General features: G+C 41.6%; 2 protein-coding genes across 2 annotated transcripts; both read right to left on the bottom strand.

Annotated features, from left to right (window-relative positions):
- Positions 1–526: 526 nt before the first annotated feature.
- On the bottom strand, positions 527–6,205 carry bcl2l10 (BCL2 like 10). The gene is made up of 2 exons (XM_007906116.2): positions 5,539–6,205; positions 527–3,856 (listed from the first exon to the last, which is right to left on the bottom strand). Exons 1-2 carry the CDS (start codon positions 6,082–6,084, stop codon positions 3,734–3,736), a joined length of 669 nt encoding a protein of 222 aa, XP_007904307.2. The 5' UTR covers positions 6,085–6,205; the 3' UTR covers positions 527–3,733.
- A 2,154-nt stretch (positions 6,206–8,359) lies between these two features.
- Positions 8,360–21,689, bottom strand: LOC103186869 (guanine nucleotide-binding protein subunit beta-5). Its single transcript, XM_042344041.1, has 11 exons — positions 21,550–21,689; positions 19,773–19,909; positions 16,310–16,351; positions 15,132–15,208; positions 14,565–14,697; positions 13,362–13,505; positions 12,638–12,729; positions 12,247–12,295; positions 11,019–11,115; positions 10,267–10,433; positions 8,360–9,582 (listed from the first exon to the last, which is right to left on the bottom strand). The coding sequence occupies exons 1-11, from the start codon at positions 21,659–21,661 to the stop codon at positions 9,571–9,573; spliced, it is 1,062 nt and encodes a 353-aa protein (XP_042199975.1). The 5' UTR covers positions 21,662–21,689; the 3' UTR covers positions 8,360–9,570.
- Positions 21,690–22,003: the final 314 nt, after the last annotated feature.

Below are 22,003 nucleotides of genomic sequence, written 5' to 3' on the forward strand. Positions count from 1 at the left end.
ATTCTTTCAGACTCTGGCTCCTTTCGATATTGATATTTGCCTGCCTCTTTTACGGGCTCTTGAAAACAGGTTTGAAGTGGAAAAATGTACAGAGGAATTTTCAATCCCAGGTTCTGCAGGGAACAAATTGCACTGCCAGCCTTATATATATATATATATATATATATAAACATACACCACTTCTGTAAGAAACAAACTCTACCAATAGTTATAAGCACTACACTGTAACTGAATGCTATTGATAAAGGAAAAGATTTGTTGTATTAACTCTGACTGATGTTCTTTAACACTTTATAAGGTTTTCAAACTCCTTCCCAATTTTGGCAAGATTGTTTCATATTTTGGACAAAGAAAATGGTGCGCTGGTAGTTAGTAAGCCATTCCAAACATGTATTGATTTGTTTCATTTTGTTTTGCTTTTGATAGGTGACAAACAGCTGCGCTCCAAAAAGAATGTGGTGCTTTGACTGCCTTTAAATGAATAACATTACAAGTTAGGTGTGATCATACAGCAAATACAGAAGCATTTATACAAAGGTACTTTTTAATTTGTTTTCGTAGAATTCTTTACAAACTAGTGTAAACCATCCATGTATGGAAACTTTCTGAATCACTCGGATGACCGTGAAGTGGTTATGAAAAAGTTTTTAAAAAGTTCCAAGTTGGAAAACACCCAATGGTTTATACCATTGTATTTGCGCATTTTGATTAAGTTCAGGTTTACAAGACCAAGTGTGGGGTGCATGAGTTCCCCCCTAACCCTGCCGCCTGCCTGACTTGTACCACATGAAAAAAAGAGTTGAGTATTCAGTATTCCTTCAGGAAAACCAAATACCATCCTGACCTTCAGACACAGACCTTTGCTAAAAGCAAGGAAAATAAGGCACTTCATTCTAAACCAAACAGGCTGCCACCCTGATACATTCAGCGATGGGGTTGGTAAATTTGTACCTTTCTTTGGTACTATAACTTGTATGGCAGCTGCTCATCTAACACAATGACCAGAAATCCATTACAGATACTAAACTAGGAGGTACAGCATCTACAATCACAAAGTGATTGAAACTGAGTAATTTAACAAATTAACCCCAAAACATCACTTTCAGGTTGGAGGGTGATTTTACCCAGGTTTAAAGCAAGGGAAATTTAATGGCTTGGAACAGACGTGCAAGAGAATGCATGGTCATTTTCTAAAGTAAATGTCAGAAGGCAATCAAATGGTAATGTAAAATTCGAGCAAAGGGTTTTAAATTTACCAAATGTTATACAGAAATGTGCGTTCCTCAGTGAACCTTAGTCAATACTCAGGGAACGTTAGGGTGAACACAGCAAATGACAGCAAGAACAAATAGTGCATCTGGTTTGATACAATACCCTCCATTCTGTCAAATGGCCTATGCAGTAGCTACTGATGACAACAGGAAGTTTTAAATAGTGCTATTGAAAAGTTTTCAGATGAAAGATCGGAAAATGGCATTTGAAGTATTTCTCCCAAGATTATTCACCTTAATCCCACAAAATGTTTACGGAAATGCCAATTACAGGAAACGTCTAAATTGTACCACACTGGTTTTCGAAAACGTTTTGAAATTTTCCATGAGCTCATTACACGAAAGAAAAAGATTTCCATACAGAATGTCCCTATTCATACCACAGTTATACTTCTGCCTGCTTTACATACTGATTTGTAAATGGGATAAGGCACCTTTATGCATTAATGAAATACTAGGTACTCAAGCACTCCAAGTCAGGGATGTCGCTTTTTTGTTAAACTGAGTGATATCAAATAGCTTTAAAATTAATCAACTTTGCTTCACCACTGAGGTGCACCATTCACAGTAAACAAACAGAATGGATTTCTGCTGTTTGATGCACTTTTTGCACCACACAAAAGCTCTGGAATTTCCAGGTTTCACTGTTTTGTCATTACTGCCATTAAAGTGCTTATTTAGTAAGAGGCATTACTAGATCAGGCCTACCTTACATACACAAATGTATACACTTTGGGAGGAAAAGAAGTCTCATCTGAAGAGATCGTTTTCCAGTTAAATCACTATTTTGACAGTTTTTGAAAAGTGAGATGAGAAAAGAATGCTAATGTCAAAATACAAAAATCCATTTCAATATGGTTTACTAGTTTCCCCTTCTCATGCAAGATTTTACATTATAATCAAAAGGCAAAGTAATTTAACTAGAAACTGGAATACAAATTGTAGATGCAGATTATAATGAATAGCAATTGAGAGTATTTAACATACTAAATAAAACAATAATACTATACATATGCAACAAAATTATTTTAAAAAGGTGCAATAAATGATGATTCGGTGCTCTAATTCCTAGAGAAAAGGTTAAAATAATACACCCATAAAGCTAACATAAAATACAAATGCCAAGAGCAGAAGAAAATAAATTTCCAAATTACTTGAGGGACACGATGGGTTTTGAGGCCACAAAATAGTTCTTGTAAAATTTCATGATGTTGCAGTGCAGTCATTAATAAAATGTTATAATAAATACTGATCACATAATTTATAATTAGATGGGACAAGTTCAAACTATAAATAGCTTACAGGGAACTTTATTAATCACATTATTCTAATTAAAAATCCCTCTGCCTCGATCTCTTTCTTTTAAGAAAACCCTAAAAACTAAAATCCCTGATTGCATTTTAGTCACCTCCTTCCTACTCTCCACATTCTTCCTGTGAAAGGGACTGTAAGTGCAAGTAGTTGTTGATATTTGGAGCAGAGGTTGAGCCTTGACATTGTTACAGCATATTTGGATATTTTAACAAATACAGAGCTTTGAATCTTTGTACTTTCATGTATCTTTGTACTTTTGTACTTACTTGTAATAGTTTAATATAACCTTACTATGTTCAGACACGTTTGTGCTTATAGAAAAGAAATATTAAACACCTACCAAAGGAATAGTCCAACTATTAAAGTTAATGCAAGTTTTTCACAACCACTGCACACCAAAATGTGTATCAGAAATAAGTCCATAATAGCACTATTTCTTGTTTGCAGAACAGAAGGAAGAGAATGCAAGAAGCAATCAGTGAAATCGGTGGAACTTTTTCCTTTGGGAAAGTTGATCTGTGACAGATGCAATAACTCTCTTGTGAACATCCTATAAAAGGATTTCATTATCCCAAGTAGCAAGTTTTAAATGAAAACCAAAGTTAATCACAAGACACTTTTCATTTGCCATAATTGATATAATTATCAAAAATGTCTGAATGAATTTTTCATGAGACAATGAGCATACACAACAACACCATTGCCATAGGTTGTACCTTCCTCGTAGCATTCATTGAACTACTGCAGCTTAATGTAATTCAGTTGTGATCTTCAGAAGCTGGCTGTACAAGATTTTAATTTGTACTAGATATTATCTTACATTTTCCATAACTGAAGACACAACAATATTGACCCATACTTTGAAGGGACACTTTCGTAGAAACCATATTAAAATGCCCTTTAAAAAGATCAAATCATATATCATCTTTGTTGTAAGGCAGTATATTAAATGCATATGAAAAGGTGTAAGTAAATGAAAACATTAACAAACTGGAGAGAAAAAAAAGTTCCAAGGCTTCCACATTTCTTGCTGCTCTGTCTGTACAGATGGTGGTCCCCTCTTTCCCACAGAAATATAAAAGTGGAACCACGAATATTTCTTCCAGGTGGCCAGTTAGTGACTGTTCCAATTAGATAGGTGCATCAGTCTATCGAACTGCAAGAAGACAAGCTATCCCTGCTATACCAAACCCAGCAACTGTTATCAGCATATTGCGTACTGTTGATTCTTGCCAATGGTCATTGCTGCCAAAGAATCTGAGAAATCCCTCCTATTGAAAACAAAACAAGAACAGGTTTACTATACTTACTCAAACACTCTAACTCATTTCATTAAGTGGTCAAATTAATGCAGACCATGAATTCATGAGCATGAATCTTACGGTCAGCATTTTTTTCTAAATGACTGGTTTATAGAAAGGATTATGTGGCAGATAAAACTAATCAGCAATTTCATTACTTAAAATTCTAGCACAACTAAGTAGTTTTGCAGTTGAGTTTTAGTTGCGTTTTCCCCCTTAAACACAAAAATATAACAGCAGCACTCTAAAAGCCTCACTTTTTACAAAAGGTTAAAATTTCCACCTGGAAATATATTTCACAATTAAAAAGCTGAAATTGAATCAAATGGAAATACATTCAAGTAAGTATTGGAATTTGTTTTGTTGCAATGTATAACAGCAAAAAGAAAATGTACTGTAAGGTCAAACACAAATAAGAACATTCACAGCATTCTTGAAGAAAAATGCTGGCAGCCATTTAGCCTCACAGTTTGATGCCAAGTGATGATTCAAAATCTGAATCAAGGCAAAAGCCAAAAATAGCTAACAACAAAATGTTTTGCATTAATCTTGAAAGGTAAGTTTCAAACCCCAGTTGGAACACTTCTTGAAGACAATTTTAAAAATATTAATTTAAAATAAAGAGGCAACCAGTCAGACAGCTACATTTAAGAACCACACTGAATATCATTGTAAAGCCCAGCTGGCTGCATTTGTGTACCCGCCTGCCAGATGTCTGTAAATAGGCCTGGCCCATATTTCTACAGACACTTCTAGGATTCATGCAATGAGTTACAAGAGTTTTGAAGTCATTATTGTGCCACATCAATTTTTACATTCAGCGCAGAATCCTAACTTTTTTTTTTGGCACCCTGTCGCCAGAATAACCCTTGCGGACACCAGCTGTAAGGAGGCACCGAGAATCCTACTGAAATTCTTTGCTAAATCTTTCACTTGGCGTGGATCCCTCAGATCTCTGCCAGCCTCGCTGTTTTTAGTGCCAACCACACAATCCTAAAAGGGACGCAATTTCGAGCTGGCAAAGTCCAATCAGCTGAGGTCCCCATCTCGGGCTGCACTTACTTAACTGTATGAAGATGAATGCCCATGTATGTGTGTGTGTGTGTGTGTGGGGGGGGGGGGGGCGACGACGACGACGACAGGATCTCAAACGGGGGTTCCAGGATCATTTAGCATCGAGAGCACAATTCGAGTTTTGTTTTCAAATCAATCATCGAAAGAAAACTTCCGATTTGTCCGGATCCCCGAAAATGTGACGGGAGGCTATACAGAATAATATAGAAATATAGAAACTACTTTGTGTGTGTGTGTGTGGGGGGGGGGGGGGGGGGGGGAGAGGACAAATTCGCAAGGCTATGGGGGGGGGAGAGCCCTGGGTGGATTAATTAACGGACAGCTCTTTCAAAGAGCCGTCTCTGTGTGTGTGTGTGTGTGTGGGGGGGGGGGGGGCACGATGGGCCGAATGGCCTCCATCTGTGCTGGACAATTTTACGATTCTCTACTTAAACCTCCCCCACCACCCCCCCACACACACACACCTTAAAAAAAAAGAGGAAAAGGAAGAGTGAGAAAGTCAACCCGGTGGGTAGCGATAGTCGCCTCCCCCGAGTATCTGTTCCCTTTGCCCGCGCCGCACGCCGGAAGCCTCTTACCCAGCCTCCGTTCTGCTCAATCCACTCCCTCTTCTCCTTGCCCAGGTAGTTGGCCACACTGTCCGCCAGCGAGTCCAGGGGGCTGGGGCCGGTCGCCGGGCACATAACGATGCCCGAGTCCCTCAGGTGCCGGCTCAAGACGCCGGCGAACGCGAACACGCTCACCACCCGGCCCCAGTTCATCTTCTCGTCGGCCGACATTTCCTCCACCACCCGGCGCAGGAAGTCCCCGGCCGCCACAGCCGCCCTCGTCGCCTCCGCGGCGGCCTCTCCCGCAACCACGGTCGCAGCAGCGGGAGCAGCGGGAGCAGCCGCCGCCGCCGCCGCCTCCGATGCCGCCGGCTTGGAGCTGAAGCGCAAGCCGTTGTCGAAGCGGCTCTTCATGCTGCTGAAGGCGGCCTGGTGCTGCTCCACCATCTGGTCGGTGACTTTGCGGAGGGTCTCGGCCGTACGGCTGGGAGGCCTGGCCTGGCGGCCCGGGTACAGGCAGTGGTCCAGGTAGTCGCCGGCCAGCTGCCGCGCTTCCTCTCTCACGCACTGCCGCATCCTCGGCTGCTCTTCGGGCGAAGAAGCTGCTTTCCCTCCCGTCACCGCCACGGCGATACCGGCTCAGCTCCCAAAGGGGGGGCCTCGGCTGACAAGAAGGCGGTTGTTGGTGGCGGCGGCGGCGGCGGCTGCTGCTCTGTGCGCTGGCGCCCGGCTGCTCGAGGCGAGTCCCCAGCTGCCGCGCAGGCGCTGTCGACTTCCGGCGGGGACCGGTTGCCCGGGAGACAAACTGGTGGTAGTTTCTAGAAAACTCGGGCGTTTCGCGCCCCTCCTGGCGGTCGGCGAGTGGAGCGAGAAGCAGTTGAGGGACCCGACCGAGCGAGCGAGCGAGCGACCGACCGACCGAATGGCCTTCGGTTCGTCTCCCTTTTTTTTTCCCGAAAAAAAAAGTCTCTTTTTTTCTTATTCCGATGTGTGAGTGTGTGTCACGACTTCTGTTTCGTTTGAAAACGGAGGGAGAGGAGGCAATTTATTCCCCGTCCCTTTCCTGCGTGCGTGCGTGCGCGCGCGCGCGCGTATACGCGTGTGTACGTGTAGTGTGCCAATGGCTCCGCGTCCGACGCCTTCAACTCAACACACGTACCTCAGCTTCAAACGGTCGCCTGGTGGGGTTAGTGGGGGGGCGGGGGGCGGGGCCGGGAGGCGGGGCCAAGGCAGGGGGAGGGGGGGCGTAGCCGTGTCTTTTCCTTAAAGGGACGGTGGTCACCGCTGCCCCATTGTGTGTCACGCGGACGTCATCACTGCGCCCTTTAAATCATTTAAATGTCTGCCAACCGGAAAAAAAAATGGCAAAGCCTCATCTTCTGGTGTCCTCTCCCCCCCTACATACCACCCCCACCTCTCTCTCTCTCTCTCCTTCCTTCCTCCCTCCCAAACCTCTTAAGTATGTACTCAGGAACAACGTCGCCCCCTCTCCCCCCCCCCCCCACCCTTCCCCCCCCCTCTCCCCGCAACGATAACCGGTCCCTTCACCCGACGGCGCATTCCCCGCGAAGCGCTGTGGGAAGACGTCTCGAAGACGTGACGAGAGGCGCCGCGTCCGCTGCGAGGACCGTTCCGACCGCGGTTGCGGGGCGGGTTTCAAACGTCGGAGGGGACCAGAGCAGCGTCCGAATCGTTGCCCCCGGGGGACGCCAGGAGATCCTTCCGATCTGCGGTGATGGGCGACCGCCCCCCCGCGCCCCCCCCCGCCCCCCGCCCTCCTTGTTTGCTCTTGGGTGGAAGGTCCAATTTCCGAACGCCCAACCCGGGCTTTTCTCTTTTCAGAAACGAAAGCGGAAGTCGCTGGGGGCGCTCAGCCGGTCCAGGCGGCGTCCACGGAGGAAGTGAGTTCAGTGTTTCGGGTTCCGACGCAGGGTCGTGGACCCGGATCGTTGACTCGCTTGCCTTTCTCCGTCGATGCTGCCTGACCTGCTGAGAGCGTCCCCAGCGGCTTCCGCTTTCGTTTCAGATGTCCAGCATCTGCAGCATTTTGCGCTTTGTTTCTCTTTTAGGAAGTTGACTGACCTGCCATTGGATTTCCGGGCTGATTATTTTTATTTCAGGCTTCACTGTTTGCTCCTGGTCCCTGTTAAATTTGTCCCGTCTCAAAAGGGGTTAAGAGAGAAGGGAAGAACGTGATTCCTACGGTTTTGTAACCTATGTAACTCTACGGCACTCTCGCCTCAGGGTCTGTTGGAGCCAGTTCAGTTTCACGGAGTTGGAGCTCATGTTTTAGATTGACAGTCCGGTGCAATGTTGCAGGGATTAAACCAAAGTCATCTGCATGTTCAGGTGGATATTAAAGAACGCATAATACTATTCAAAGAGAAGGGATTTTCAACAGAACTACAGTTAAATTGATCATTCACCTCGTTGGCTGTGGGACGTTGTTATGGGCAAATTGGCTGCCATGTTCACCCACAAATGCACACCTGCAATTTACAGGAAGGAGGAGTTTGCATCTGGAGTGCAATTGACAGCTACAGGAAATCAGGAAAGGTCTTTGTAGACAACACCTTATGGAATATTTTTCTTGTTTGAAGTCATACAGTCAATTCATGTGACAGTATATTCTGTGAAGCGCTTTGAGACGCCTTGAAGATGTGATAAGCCGCTATATCAAATGCAAGGATTATTATTATAAATGCTCCACCTGCTGAGCAAATTACTGCAGCCCTGTTGACATATTTCTATGGTTGGTTATAGTCAAGAATAGACTAAACTCCATTTCTGATCATTCCTCTATATCTCCAATTTTTCAAAAAAGCTGTTAAAACAAAATCACGTCACTATATTTAAAATATTAGGTGCCATTTATTAATTTTTGGTACATTTCAAAAGATTTCCACAACAAATGTTGCAATATACACCAAAAGCAATTACCAACAAAAAATGGTGCATTTATCCTACAGAAAATAAGTGCTTTACACTCGTGAAATTATTTTACTTGTGCCTATATCCCAGTTATGTTTTAACACATATTGCACTTCTTACCAAGTGAAGGATCTTTGAAAATTCATAGTGCATTTAAATCTACTGCATTGGAACACACTGATTCAAATTTACAGCGCATTACATTAAGCAACAACATTTCACTGTGTATGCACCTCCAACTATGGCAAATAAACAAATAGCCATTGTCCGTAGACAATTTCATATTCTACTAAATCTTACTTTAATTTTACTGACAAACAAGTATTAAAAGTTTACGCTGACAAATGGACATGCTGAGCTTTAAAATAAAACAATGTCTACCACCATGAGTAGTGCAATTATTTTGCACAATGTAAATTGCATAATGCATATTCTGGAAAGGTCTAGCGGAAATAAGATTCTTTACACTGAAGCAACCCGCCCATTAATACACCCTATAGTTTTAGTTTTTTTTAAAAAATCATTGAAGATATACTATGCTTCTTATCAATTTTCTGAAGAGTTTGTGTTTGTTGTCTAATTAGGTACATTTAGGGTCTTACGAGTCACATCTATTTACAAATAGATACCAAACACAACTTAATAGTCACACCTATCTATGAATGGATTCTAAACAGAACTAATCATTTTTGATGTGGTCTTCTCAAACCCATTTTCTTTCCTCATACAGAATAAAAGTCAAGAATACATAAAATGACAGATGACAGAAGTCTTATGTTATGCAAATTTTCATATTCAACTGAAATTATTCTCCACACGGATGCATATAGGAAAACGTTTATAAAGTGGGAACATTTTATCCCATTGATATTTTGGAAAAGAGGGCCAACTATTCCTAAACATTTTATTTATTATGTGTTCTAGTGCATTAATACACCATTAGTTTGAGCATCTATTTCCCTCTCGGATTCTTAAATAATTTTAGTCACTATAGGTTAAATGGTCACAATCCCACATTATTTGTTTTCCTAAAACAGATAGTCTAAGAATTGAATCATCATACTGTGTATTCCAAAAAAAATCTATGAAATGAATCTTCTTTTGGAATGAGAGAGAGGAATCGAAACAAATTCAAGCCCAGATCTGCAAATTAAAATAAAACAAATTCAGTATTGCATTAGATATATGTGCTGTTAACCCTCTGACTAAGAACATAAGAACTGCACCCACATCCAGGAAAAATCCAGTTTCCCTGGATTTCTATTTTAAAGTTTTTCGTTTTTACTGACTGACATAAACCCTTATCTTACAGCTATAAAAGTATAACCCCAATTCCTTTGCCTCCCAGATCCCAGCCAAATTCAAAGATTGTAGCCTTTGAATGCCCGAAAATGTCTCCAAAGCCATGTTTTTCAGAAAATCAAGGCTTAGAAATGTAGAGTTTAATATAGTTACATCTATGTCAACTTTGGCTGGATTCTTGAGTAATAAACAAATCCCTCTACCTTTTGATGGGTTACCATGCTGATGGGTGAGATCAGGTCTGATAGGATAACTTGGCAATAACTAACTTACTTCATCCATCATATTGTCATTTTCAATGCAAATGGGGACAGGGTAACCACGAAGGTGAAGTTTCTCTTCCCAATTCTTTGTAGAGCTGAGATGCAAAGTTAAGTACTCAATTTATTTATTATTGTTGGTTCCTCTCTGCTGGATATTTATCAAACTGCAACAGCTTGATGCAGTCACTGGATGTGAAATAAGCTTGATAAAATGTAGAGCAAGATTATTTAAATTGTATTAATTAATAGACCTAACACTTACCCTCAGAGTATGATCCCATGACCCTGAACAGAAAGCAGTGCCATCAGGGGAAACCCGCAAAGTGCTGACCCGATTCTCGTGCCCAAATAGTATGGACACTCGAGTTCCCTTCAGTACATCCCACACATTGATGGTGTAATCATTGTAGCCAGCAAACAAAAGACGGCCTAAAGAATGCAATAGTTAAAAGTGTACAGGTTTATATTTGCAGTTTATCTTGCTTTTTTCTCGTTAAACAGAATCTTCCTTCAGCCAGGACAGTAATGCATTCTAGATTAAAATCTTCAAAGTTGGCATCAATCTAATGTCACTCGATAACATGAATAAAACCCAAATGTGCTTTTCAAAACAGGACTCTGTCACTGCAAATCGCCCTGTCTAGCTGGTGAAGTGATGGAACCAACGCATTGGAGGTAGCTGAGTTCAAACAATTAGGACAATTGTTCAAACTCGTGTTTACTTTAAATATTCAAGATCTGGAGATACAGGACTAAAGATGTTCACTTACAGATTTTTTTTAAGGTAGTCAAGCAACATGCAAAAATAATACTCTTGCACAACATGCAAAAATAATACTCTTGCAATCGATATAGAGCCTTATCACGTCAACACCTGTTAATTTTTTTACGATACAGAACTATGTGATTGCCAAACAACGTGACAAATCTGGCTTAATATGAATGTAAGAAGATTCCCAGGAACTGTAAATGGGTGTCTAGAACTTGGCAGAGAAGTTGCACTGATAGACTTACCACTGAGGGAAAAGTCCACACTGGAAGCTCCAAAGATGATACTATCTTTTGAATAAACAGCTACTTCTCTGTCCGCACGGAGATCGTACAGGCGACACTGAAAAAAACAAGTCTTATTTCACCCTGTCTACATAAGAATTTCAAGTTTGTTTTGAGACATTGGCAATCTGGTATGGTTGAAAACTGATCAAGAAACTGGGGTTTTCTTTGAAGGGATTTCCATATACCTTTACAAAGTTTTTTTTCCCCCCAACGTGAACTTGAAAGCAATCAAGCTTTTAACAAATACAGAAATCTGGCTGACCACATCCCGAACAGGTCACGATTCTGCACAATCTTTTCTGCTGCAGACACTCATTCAGGAGCTTCAATTGAAGCAGGTTATCACTGATCCTGATATCATTAATCAGCTGAAATGTACTCCACATGGTCGAGAAAATAAACAGATTTAGCTGGGCAGCTCATCTAAGGCTTCTGTGCCTTTTTCAAAAAAAATTCTCACGTGCATTTGGAGAATAGGTAGTGAAAGTACCTAACAGCTATTAACCTAAGGGGATAAAGCAGTTTCTTACAACAAACATCAATAGCAAGTATGTAAATCCACCTGATAATCAACTGCAAACAGATGCAGTTCAAAATTTTCACACAGGACATATTGGTCAGAAATGTTTTCTTACTCAAATGAGCACTGATGCTCAGGATTTCACAGATCAGCATTTTATTGTGGCTCAAAATAGGATATTGTCCTAATCCAACTGCTTAAGACTGTTCAGTTTAGAACTGGCCTTGAAAAAGTATGTGTAGCTCCATTGTTGTTATTCAGGACACTAAATAGGTGGGTCCTTACCAAAACAAAGTTGTCTTAAAATAGCCCAAAACCTGTTCACTAACCTCAATTGGCATGTGAGCTTGCAAGCCAACTCCACAGGCGTGGGAACAACACACGTTTCTCATGGAAGCACAGAGTTCTTACTAGAGTATATTCTTGTTTTTTTTAAAAAAAAGCTCGGAGATTTATTCAAGTTCATTGAAATGGAAGACCGACTTTTGTGAACACAATAACAAAACAATATGTAAAGGGAGATTTCCCTGCTTACCATGGGTTAACGGGCACAAACAAAGCATAAAATATATTGACATTATTAATTTTTAACAACAATGTTAGTATTCTGGAACCTTTTAACTCTTACACAATAAGATATGGGAAATACAAAACAGTTCAACTTACTGTGGCATCGTCTGAACCAGAAACAAAAGCATCACCACTGGGATAATACCTGTTGTGAGAGAACGAACTTAAGTATCAATTTATACTGTAATCCAGTTTTTGTGTAGAATCTGAAATGTGTAGAACGTTTCTGAATTAGAGCCTTGATTTTAAGTGTATAATTATAAAGAGTACACATAATAAAACCTTAATATTTCTCAAATGATACTCACTGAGGTTAGGGTTAGGGTTAACCCTAAGCTTCAATGTGTTTGACATGTAACATGAGATTAAGATAAAGTTTACAATGACTTTGTTTAACATTTGGATAGGTTACTGGAAAAATACAACTTCAAGCCTGAAAAAGACTTTCTCACAGTACAAAAAGTCATTAAATAATACAACTACTAACCTCACACTATTTATATCAGACTCATGAGTCTCAAAGGACTGGATACATTGGCCAGAGCGCATATCCCATACCATTGCCTTCTTATCACAGCCCTGGAAATAAACAGAAGCACCAAATATGACTGAAGTACTTGAAAATGAAATTTGGTACATTCTACACAACAGTATCAGGTGCACTTAGAACATTTGGCAGGAAGGAAACCAGAATTCAGCTAAATTGCCACAGAAATGTTATAAAGAAAGAGACAGGTGCAAACACTGACTTTCATGCATCCCGTAGGTTGCATTTTTTGTTATAGTTTGGGATGTCTCGAAGATGTGATAAAGCGCTACATCAAATGCAAAGATTGTTATTATAGTTAAATAATGGATTCATCTCTGAAAAAACGCTGTCTGCTGGCTTGCATTTATTTTGGCTGCCGATCCATAAACTATTGAGTGGGAGAAAATGCTCGCTTGACATGACTGCACTTGACCTTGCTTTCCCATCCAATTCTCTACACAGTGATTTTCCATCCACTGCACAACATTTCACTTAAAAGTAACTAAGCTCGTGTTTCCACGTGACAAGGCACTATATCAAATGCAAATACTGTATTATTATTTTAACAGACAAAATATCATACAACCTTCTTTGAAAAATGGTTTATGGCTTTGTTCCAACTGTATCCAGGTTGCACTAATCAAGCCTAAAGGCTGGTAGTTTAAAGAGAGAAGACACTTACCCCAGACACAAACGTGTGGCCTGTCTCAGATGGTGCCAGATCCAGGCAAAGGACATCAGCACCATGTCCATGGAAGCTCTGAAGAAGTTGCCCACTCTCAACATCCCAGAGAGCACAGGTCCCATCGCCACTGGCTGTCAGAATCTGAGGAGACGCAATAAAGCAAGTGAAAGAGAAAGACCATTCCAAATGGACAAATGTTACGAAAGGCTTCTGGAAGGAGTCTTTTCGCAATGACAATAAAAAAAACACAGGAAGTCATAAACGTATTCGACTGTAGTGTTTGACAATAATGCATCCATAGCCAGTGTTCGCAGCTGCTGTTTCTAGTGCACATGTGCCACCTAGTGAGGTTGCGAATAAAGGGCAGCGCGGGGGAATAATCCCAAAGATTGAAGTACCTGCATCCTGTTAAGTAAAGACATCAGCCCTACGTTTCACAACAGCACATAATCTACACCTAATGTTACACTTGTCTCTGAAATTGAAGCTAAATCGTGGGCATTTTTATACTGTGTGGGTTGAGACAACAACAACTTTCACTTATATGGCGCCCTCCACCCAGGGCAGCATCTCAGAGCGCTTAACAGTGGCGGAGCCTGACTCCGAGACGGGGGGGGGAGGAAGGTCCTCAGGCGGGACTTGAAAGAGGAGAGGAAGGGGTCAAGGTGGAGGGATCGAGGGAGAGTGTTCCAGAGTTTTGAAAGCACCTCCGATGGTTGAGTCTGCAATGTTCATTTCATTTAGGTCCTTAATAAAAAAGAGAGGGAACCTTTATCCCATCATCATAGGCTGGACTTGAGCCCATTGTGGTGAAGTGGCTTTCCTCCCAGCAGTATAAACACCAGTAATAAGGGCTCAATTTCATAGTCTACATTTTTTAAGACAAGTTTTAAGACACAGCAAAGGAATTCCTTTAAAAGTTGCCTGTCGACATGTCGAAACTGTAACATAAAGCATGGCTGATTGGATAAGGCACCAGAGAAGCTATATAAATAAATTATATAACCACTCCAGCGACTTTACGAGAGGAGGAGAGGAAATGGAAGAAAATGAGCAACAAAAATAATGTAAACAAAAAAGCCTTCCTTAGGAATAGAATTCTTCATCTCATAATTGTCCAACTGACTATTCTGTTTATATTAATCCTGCCATCGTTAATTTTTTCAACATAAAAATGGGAAAATATTTGTATGGCCTCACCTGCATGTCAGAATTAGTGAAGCTGCAGGCAGACAGGTAATTTGTGTGCATCGCGACAGACTTCTTCTTGGCAGCCATGCTCTCATTTTTATCAAACGTCAGTGGGTACACAGAGCACTTGTTGTCCAAGCCCCTGGAAATGTTAAGAGACACTCAACGTCATCGGCAGAAGAACCGAAAAATCTAATAATTACTCGGCGCCCCAGCAGTGAAAAAGATCATTCAGCTTAATTCGGTGGCATTTTCTCTCACCAATCTTCTCTATTCCATTCCTTTCCTAAAGAAATGTCACTTCTTTTCTCCTTTCACCCCTCCACTGGGCAACAGTTCAACAACTTGCATTTATACAGCGCCTTCACCCAGGGTGGTGTCCCAGGGCACTTGACAGTGGCGGAATCTGACCCCAATCACCCTTTGGTACCTCATTAAATGTAAACCTTGACGGTGAGTGTTGGCAGTCTATTCAACAGCACAGAGACCAGGGTACATGCCTGCAATCATTTTCGTTCCTTGACCTCCTACGGAAACGTAAACTGGGGGAAAAACACAGGGTAACTTTGTACTTACCCGCATGCTACAGCACAGCCTGATGGAGCATATGCACAGGCCATCACCCAGGTACAAGGCATGGTCACGGCATGTTCCTGTAAATTGCAGATACCATTCAGGACAGGACAATAATCAGTATGAGTTGGGCTACTGGAAGCCTCAAACTGATCAATGAGTTAAACACTACCAGTTGCCAGTCACATTTCCTTCTTTCAAGCATTACATGGTTTGGAGAGGTGTAAGAAATGGTTTAAAATCATAAGCGTGTTGAACAGATGATAGCCAAGCCAAAAAAGTGATGGGGAACAATTTTTCCGTGAATTATTTATGATTAGGACTTAAATCAGGAGGGGTTAAATTGATAAGTGGAGTCCTGTAGCTCAGTGGTTAGAGCACTCGCTTTGCAAGCGAGAAACCTGGGTTTGATTCCCAGCAGGGTGACACCTTGGGCAAATTTCCTTACTCCACACGCCTGATAATAATCCCTCAGGAAAACAAAATAATAAATTGGTCATTTTAATCCACGACTGTTTGTGGGACATTGCTGTGCGCAATTGGCTGCCGCGTTCGCCCACAAATATACAGTCAATTCACTTTACAGTGTATTCTGTGAAGCGCTTTGAGACGTCTAGAAGACGTGAAAAGCGCTACATCAAATGCAAGGATCATTATTATTATTATAAATTGGCAGTTCCAAGCCATCAAACTTTAAGCTTGAATACTAAATTTAGATGAAGTGAACGCCTGTGGGAAAAAAAACATTTTTCCTTTAAACCCTGTGGAGATTATGACGGCAAATGCATTCTCCAAAATCAGACACAAATGGGACACATCCTCAGCCAGCTGGCTCCTCCGCTTGGTGCCCCGGGAGAGAAAGAAACCGAGGACGTTATTTTTCTCTGTTCATTCCATTCAATGAATCTTTGAAAAAACAAGGAGCAACTGGAGCAGAATAAACACAATTATTATGTTAAAAACAAATCCTCAGAACACTTGATACCAATTCCTGATTTTCCCAGGCGAGGATGACTGAATGTCACATGGACAAAGTCATGAGAGGGCTCCAAGGAAGGGATGTACATAGAGGGGATTCCACTGACTTAACTATGTTGGCATCTGCAGTCTTTGCTTCTTCAAATGGTTAAAGTGCATTGCTACAGTAAAGGACTCATTGTATACTTGAGTTTGGAACTTACCTTGTTTGTGGTGAAAGCATCCCACACAATAACCTTTCCATCCTAAAAGCAGAAGAAAAATAATTGAACTAATGCACATTCATACTTTTATGAGACCAACATTTGCAGAACTCAACCCTGGCCACCAAATAAAAACATATAACATTCAGTTGATGAACCCTCTCCCACAGCATCCCCACCCCAAACACGTACGACTGCATTTCTCAACCTTCTTTACAAACTCTCCAAATACATAAAGATTAGCGCTTTTAGATGCTGACGGAAAGTCATCTGATTGAAGGTCTGCAAAAAACACAAAGCCAATCAAGCAAAAGACTCCACTGTATTCTTCCATTATTCAACCTTGTGCTCCCTTCAATAGAGAAGCGCAGAAATCAATGGGATCGAAACCGCATTTATAAACGAGATGTGTTGGGTTAATTCCTTGCGAATATAATGTTCTCAAGCAGATTCCAGTTCATATTTATAGTTACCCGATGCTGTAAAATTGCTGTTGGCAGGAATTAGCCACAGAAAAGTTAAGTTATCCCAGACGTATTTATGAATTGTTAAATTAGTCGCCATCTGGCTAGCAGTCCTGTCTAGCCATTTCATTTCCTCTCCTTGATTGCTCAATCCGTTTTTCACTTTTCCAACAATGTTATATTCTGGGTGTTTCATTACCTCTCTGGCCTGAAACCTAAATTATAAATTATACAGCGTGAGCACGTGGGAGTTCATTCTTCTACTGAGACCCCGTGTGATGGAAGTGAACGACTTTTAATTAGCAGAACAGTTGTGAGCTTACGGCCCAGCACGCAATTTACTGCCCGTGGGATGGAACCCTCCTACATAAACAGGGAAGATAAGCAAACCAGTTTCTGTTTTGTACCCTGCCTTGAGAACAAACTGCTGCTTTCAGACACTCACAGTCAATGGCAGAAATGCCTGAATTTGCCTCTTTCACCATGCGGTTTATCACTGACATTGCATCAGGTGCATATACAGTATCTAGCCTTCCATACAATAAACTCCTGACTTGTGCCAATTATTCCTAAATAAGCTTCTTTTCTTAATGTAACACAAAACTACACTCCAGCCATACAGAAATCTATTGATCACTCTTTTATTTGAAGCTTCTTCTTCACTAATAAGAGTGTTCCGGAGCATGCAACGAAGACTGAACTCAAGCATTTATATTCAGCCTAATGGATATTCACATTGATGCTTTTTCACGCATGATTTTAAGAGAGTGCTTCTAAATGCGCATACCATACCACAAGCAAGGTCAAAAGCGATTTTGCGTTGTTAATTGTTGCATCCGAATTGACATCTGAATCAGCTTCAAAAATGTCACAGAAGCAATACATTGCCTGACAGGGTTGTAACTGGTAGCTTATCAGCAGGCAATTGTATAGTTGAATTTCAACTACATTCCAGGCATTTTTAATCTGTAGCTTCCTAAAAAGCTATTTTTTTCCTATATATTAGTTGAGGTAAAAAGCCCCTACCCTCTCCTCCAAACTCCCTACCAACTTTGATGACAGTTTCTCAAACGTTAGGCTGTGCACAAGTCCCTGCCTAAGAAAACAGGATTAAAAATGCAAGTATTCAATTCCAGTCTAGCTCAGAACGTTTCCAAAGTAGGGGCTGGGTTCAAGTCCCAATCCGTTCAAATATTAGGTGATCCACTGAACAGTCTATAAATAAGACAATTCCAGTTTGATAAACACATTGAACTTTTAAAAAGAAACTAATAAATGAAACTTCCAACATAATGTTAGAATGTGGAGCCAACCTGAAAGCTTTTCTACTCTGCACAAAAGACCAGCGATGAGAGAATGCCCTCTGACAACAAGCTCTGGTTACAAAGAAGGTCCCCAGATGTCACTGAGCTCTGCTCAGTGTGAAGCAACCGATGAATATTTCTCCTGTCTGGGAAGCATTTTCTTTTCTGATGGATTTGCACCCATTATTGTTGCAAAATGCTGCACAGACATCTGATTGGTTGAATGTTAGCCAGAAAAGCAGCACATATGGGATTTTTGAAGGCCTACACTGCAGTTCTCAGTCTGTTTGGTCAATGAGTTAGGAGGCATTAGTGTGAAATAGTAAAGGCTTCTTTCCTCTCATCTCGAAGAAGGCACTGCCCCCACACAATCTGCTCCCCGCACACTTTTAAGGTACAGCGTGAGAACAGAATCCATTGGTATCAATAGATAGGATGATACACCTAAAGCAGGTGAAAGCCAAACCGCATAAACTGCAAATATCAGACCCCTCACACCATGAGCAGCACAGCACGCCTCTCTCACCGCTACTGAACGGGACAGACCTTCTTTAGATACAGTGAGTAACCCAATCACATTCCTACAACAATCTCAACATGTCACCCATGCACAAGAGGGCAGCTTCCTGTTCATCATCTCTCAGGGTTGAATAAATAATTACGGTTGGTATGAACTTCTGCTTTCGCTGCTGCTCAACACCTGGTCAATTTCAAAAAGTCAGAATACAGGGGGCCATTTGCCAGAACCCTGGCAAGTGATAGTGAGTACATGCATAATTCCACCCTCTCTGTTGAAATCACTAGCTGATCACAGCTGCTGTGTTCTCCGTGAGTGCGTTAACTGGAAAAGCAGCTCTTCCTTACACATTCCTTTCATATCAGTTGTTGTTCCCTACGTCACTGTTGTTTGCTTAGTTTCATCCTGTAAGGTTGACAGTGGCTCTTGCCTTTATCTCCCCTTCCACTGCCACCAAACCAGTCAGTTTCTCTCACACCCCTGATGCTAACAAAAGACTGCTGCCAGCTTTATTGCTATCTGTAGAGATACTGTCACTTGGCAATCCATTACTCAAAATGCAAACAGTCTCCGTTCCAAAACTGCAAAGGAGATATACAACGGTGATGTCATTTTAGACTTTCTTCCTGAACTGAAATCGTTTACAATAGTCTTGCTTTTTGCCATAGATGCTACAGTTTTGTGTCCATCAAAAGATGGGGGGGGGGGGGGGCAGGAATAAAAACAATCTATGGTGCTGTCTTTGAATAGAATTAAAGGGGAAATAAAATAATGATTCAGCCTAAAAGTCAAAAGGATGGATGCCTACGGATCAAAGTATTGACTGAATTGTCTTCTACATTGAGGCCAAGACCATTCTCTTCACTTCTAAACTACTTTTCAGTTGTGTCTGAGAAGATAAGTCGCTTACAAGTTGCACTCATTACACCTTGCATCCTGTGAAGAGCTTCGAGATGAAGTGATAAGGCGCTATATCAAATGCAGGATTATTATTATTATTATTATAAATCAGAAAAGAAAGTCGAGATGTTTCTTATGACCACAGAGCCATTAATGTCAAGTCCATGCATGTCCTCGCCTCGGTTTAAAATACACACTTGTTGTTAGTGCTACTGGTGAAGCTTTTCCACTGAAGACACTGACACCCAAACGGTAGAGGCAAAGGACACGGTTCTAACCTGTGATGAGCTGACAATTCTCCTCTTGTCTCGGCACCAGTCCATGCACAGCACTTTGTTTCCGTGACCTTTCAAGGTCCGTCTCGTCTTCATCACAAACTGGCCGAGAGCCTCCGCGCGTTCAGCCACCTGGTGTACTAAATAGGACAGGAAAACAAGCGAGCGTTTGTGTCTTTTTAAAAATAAATAATCGCAGAAAAAGAACCTCAGGAAACCCAGCTTCCAAATTAAGAGTGAATCTAAGAATTTTCCGAAATTCTGCACCGACCTGAACTTTAAGACAACGCTGTTCATGCGAAGGTTGTTAAGAATTTCACGCTTTAAACCTCGCTGGAACTTCACAACCGTTGACTATTTATAAGTGCAGTTTCTAATGATTTATGCCATAAAATTCTGAGAGATTGCTGTGGTATCAAGTGATTGAAGGGCTAATCCCTCCACCCCACCGAAAATAATAATTTGGTCACGCAATCCACGACTGTTTGTGGGACGCTGCTGGGCGCAATTGGCTGCCGTGCTTCGCCCACAAAATACACAGTCACTGCACTTTACAATATATTCTGTGAAGCGCTTTGAGAAGTCTCATCAATATGATAATGCGCTATATCAAATGCAAGGATTTTTTTTAAACTGTAAGGTCAGGTATTGCTTCCTGTATACTATTTTGATATTCGAAACAGTCCTCAGTTTGACGAACCTGCACTGTTGCTATGGTGGGTTGCTGAGGATCCTTCACATAAGTGGGTCCACTTTTTAGTGTTGTGAATTAATCTAAATTGTTCTGCCTAAACCTCGCTGTGAGAAGCTCATTCCACACGTTGCATTCTTCGAGGCGAATGAAATGTACATTAAAAATACCTCCAGAAACCAATTGGAAACCTATCACTTGTCAAAAATCTAACTCCTTTTCATTCAACTCCCGCTGATACTGAACAGTCATACATTCCAGTAAAAGCAGTGAACCTAAACAGATGTTAATCAACCGCTTTCTCTACTTAAACGCGCCCCCAGGAGATAGTCCACCGCTGCCCGTTGAACCCGGGCTGTGTCGTTTCAACAATAATAAATAATAACGGTGTGTAATCCATTCTATTCGTGTCATGCAGTTGGATATTAAACCGCACACAAAGTATGATTTAACGGTTAGTGTTTGTTTGGTGGTGGTGGTGGGGGGGGGGGGGGGGGGGGCGGTGGGGGGAGGAATTAATTTGCACGTATTTTAACATTTTCAACATTATCATTAACGTGTTAGTTATTAATCATAATTAGTATCAATAAGATAATAATAAAATGAATAAAAAAATAAAATGAGATTTCACGGTTAGTGTTTGCTGCTTAAAGTGATAATTTGCACATATTAAATATGTAATTAATACACACAGATGATAATAATAATAATAATAATAATAATATTAACACACACACGGGTGATATCACGATTAGTATGGGGGGGTGTGGTGTGGTGGAGAGGATGAATTTGCACTTTATTGCAAACAGATGTTGCACCTCGCAAAAGGGGGGGGGGGGTGAAACTGCAATAAATACATGAGACAACTGAGAGCTCAATAATAAAGCTCTCTCTCTCTCTCTCTGTGTGTGTGTGTGTCTCTGCAAATAGGAATGACTTGTGTATTGTCTGCAAAAAAAAATTGGGTGGTGGGGGGGGGAGGAGAAAACAGCAGAAACATCACCACTGAGCCCTTCTCCCACCCATCACTCACTCACACACTCACTCACTCACACATCTGTCTGTCTATCCATCTCTGCACTCACTCACGTTCCACATCGTGAAGCTTCGCCCTCTCCTCCTCGAGCTTAGACTTCAGGCTTTCAGCCTCGTCCTTCAACGATGCCACAGTTTCGTTCTCCTGCAGAGCCTCAGTTGCCATCTTCCAGAGGTGGTTGTGTTTTTTTTTGGTGGGGAGAGGGGGTGGGGGGGGGGGGGGAGAGGGTTAGTGGGGGTGGGGGTGGGGGTGGGGGTGGGTGTGGGTTTTTTTTGTTGTAAATAAATTAAATTAAATTGTATTGAATTAAATTGAATCAAACAGGAAAATAAATTGTTAATAAAACACACACACACACAGACACAGAGAGACACAGAGAGAGGGGGAGAGAGAGACACTCTCACACACACACACAGAGACACACACACAGAGACACACAGAGAGAGAGACACACACACAGACACACAGAGAGAGAGAGACACACACACAGAGACACAGAGAGAGAGA

Source organism: Callorhinchus milii, unplaced genomic scaffold (assembly GCF_018977255.1).
Source record: "Callorhinchus milii isolate IMCB2004 unplaced genomic scaffold, IMCB_Cmil_1.0 Scaffold26, whole genome shotgun sequence".
Taxonomy (NCBI): Eukaryota; Metazoa; Chordata; class Chondrichthyes; order Chimaeriformes; family Callorhinchidae; genus Callorhinchus; species Callorhinchus milii.

Bases quoted from the DNA above. Each gene is read 5' to 3' on its own strand.
- bcl2l10 (XM_007906116.2), bottom strand. From the start codon at position 6,084: ATGCGGCAGTGCGTGAGAGAGGAAGCGCGGCAGCTGGCCGGCGACTAC. The intron at 3,857-5,538 runs GTAAGAGGCTTC...TGTTTTCAATAG, and splicing joins TTGAGCAGAACGGAGGCTGG to GAGGGATTTCTCAGATTCTT.
- LOC103186869 (XM_042344041.1), bottom strand. From the start codon at position 21,661: ATGGCAACTGAGGCTCTGCAGGAGAACGAAACTGTGGCATCGTTGAAG. The intron at 12,730-13,361 runs GTAAGTGTCTTC...GTTTATTTCCAG, and splicing joins GCCACACGTTTGTGTCTGGG to GGCTGTGATAAGAAGGCAAT. The intron at 10,434-11,018 runs GTAAGTCTATCA...TGCATTCTTTAG, and splicing joins TGTGGACTTTTCCCTCAGTG to GCCGTCTTTTGTTTGCTGGC.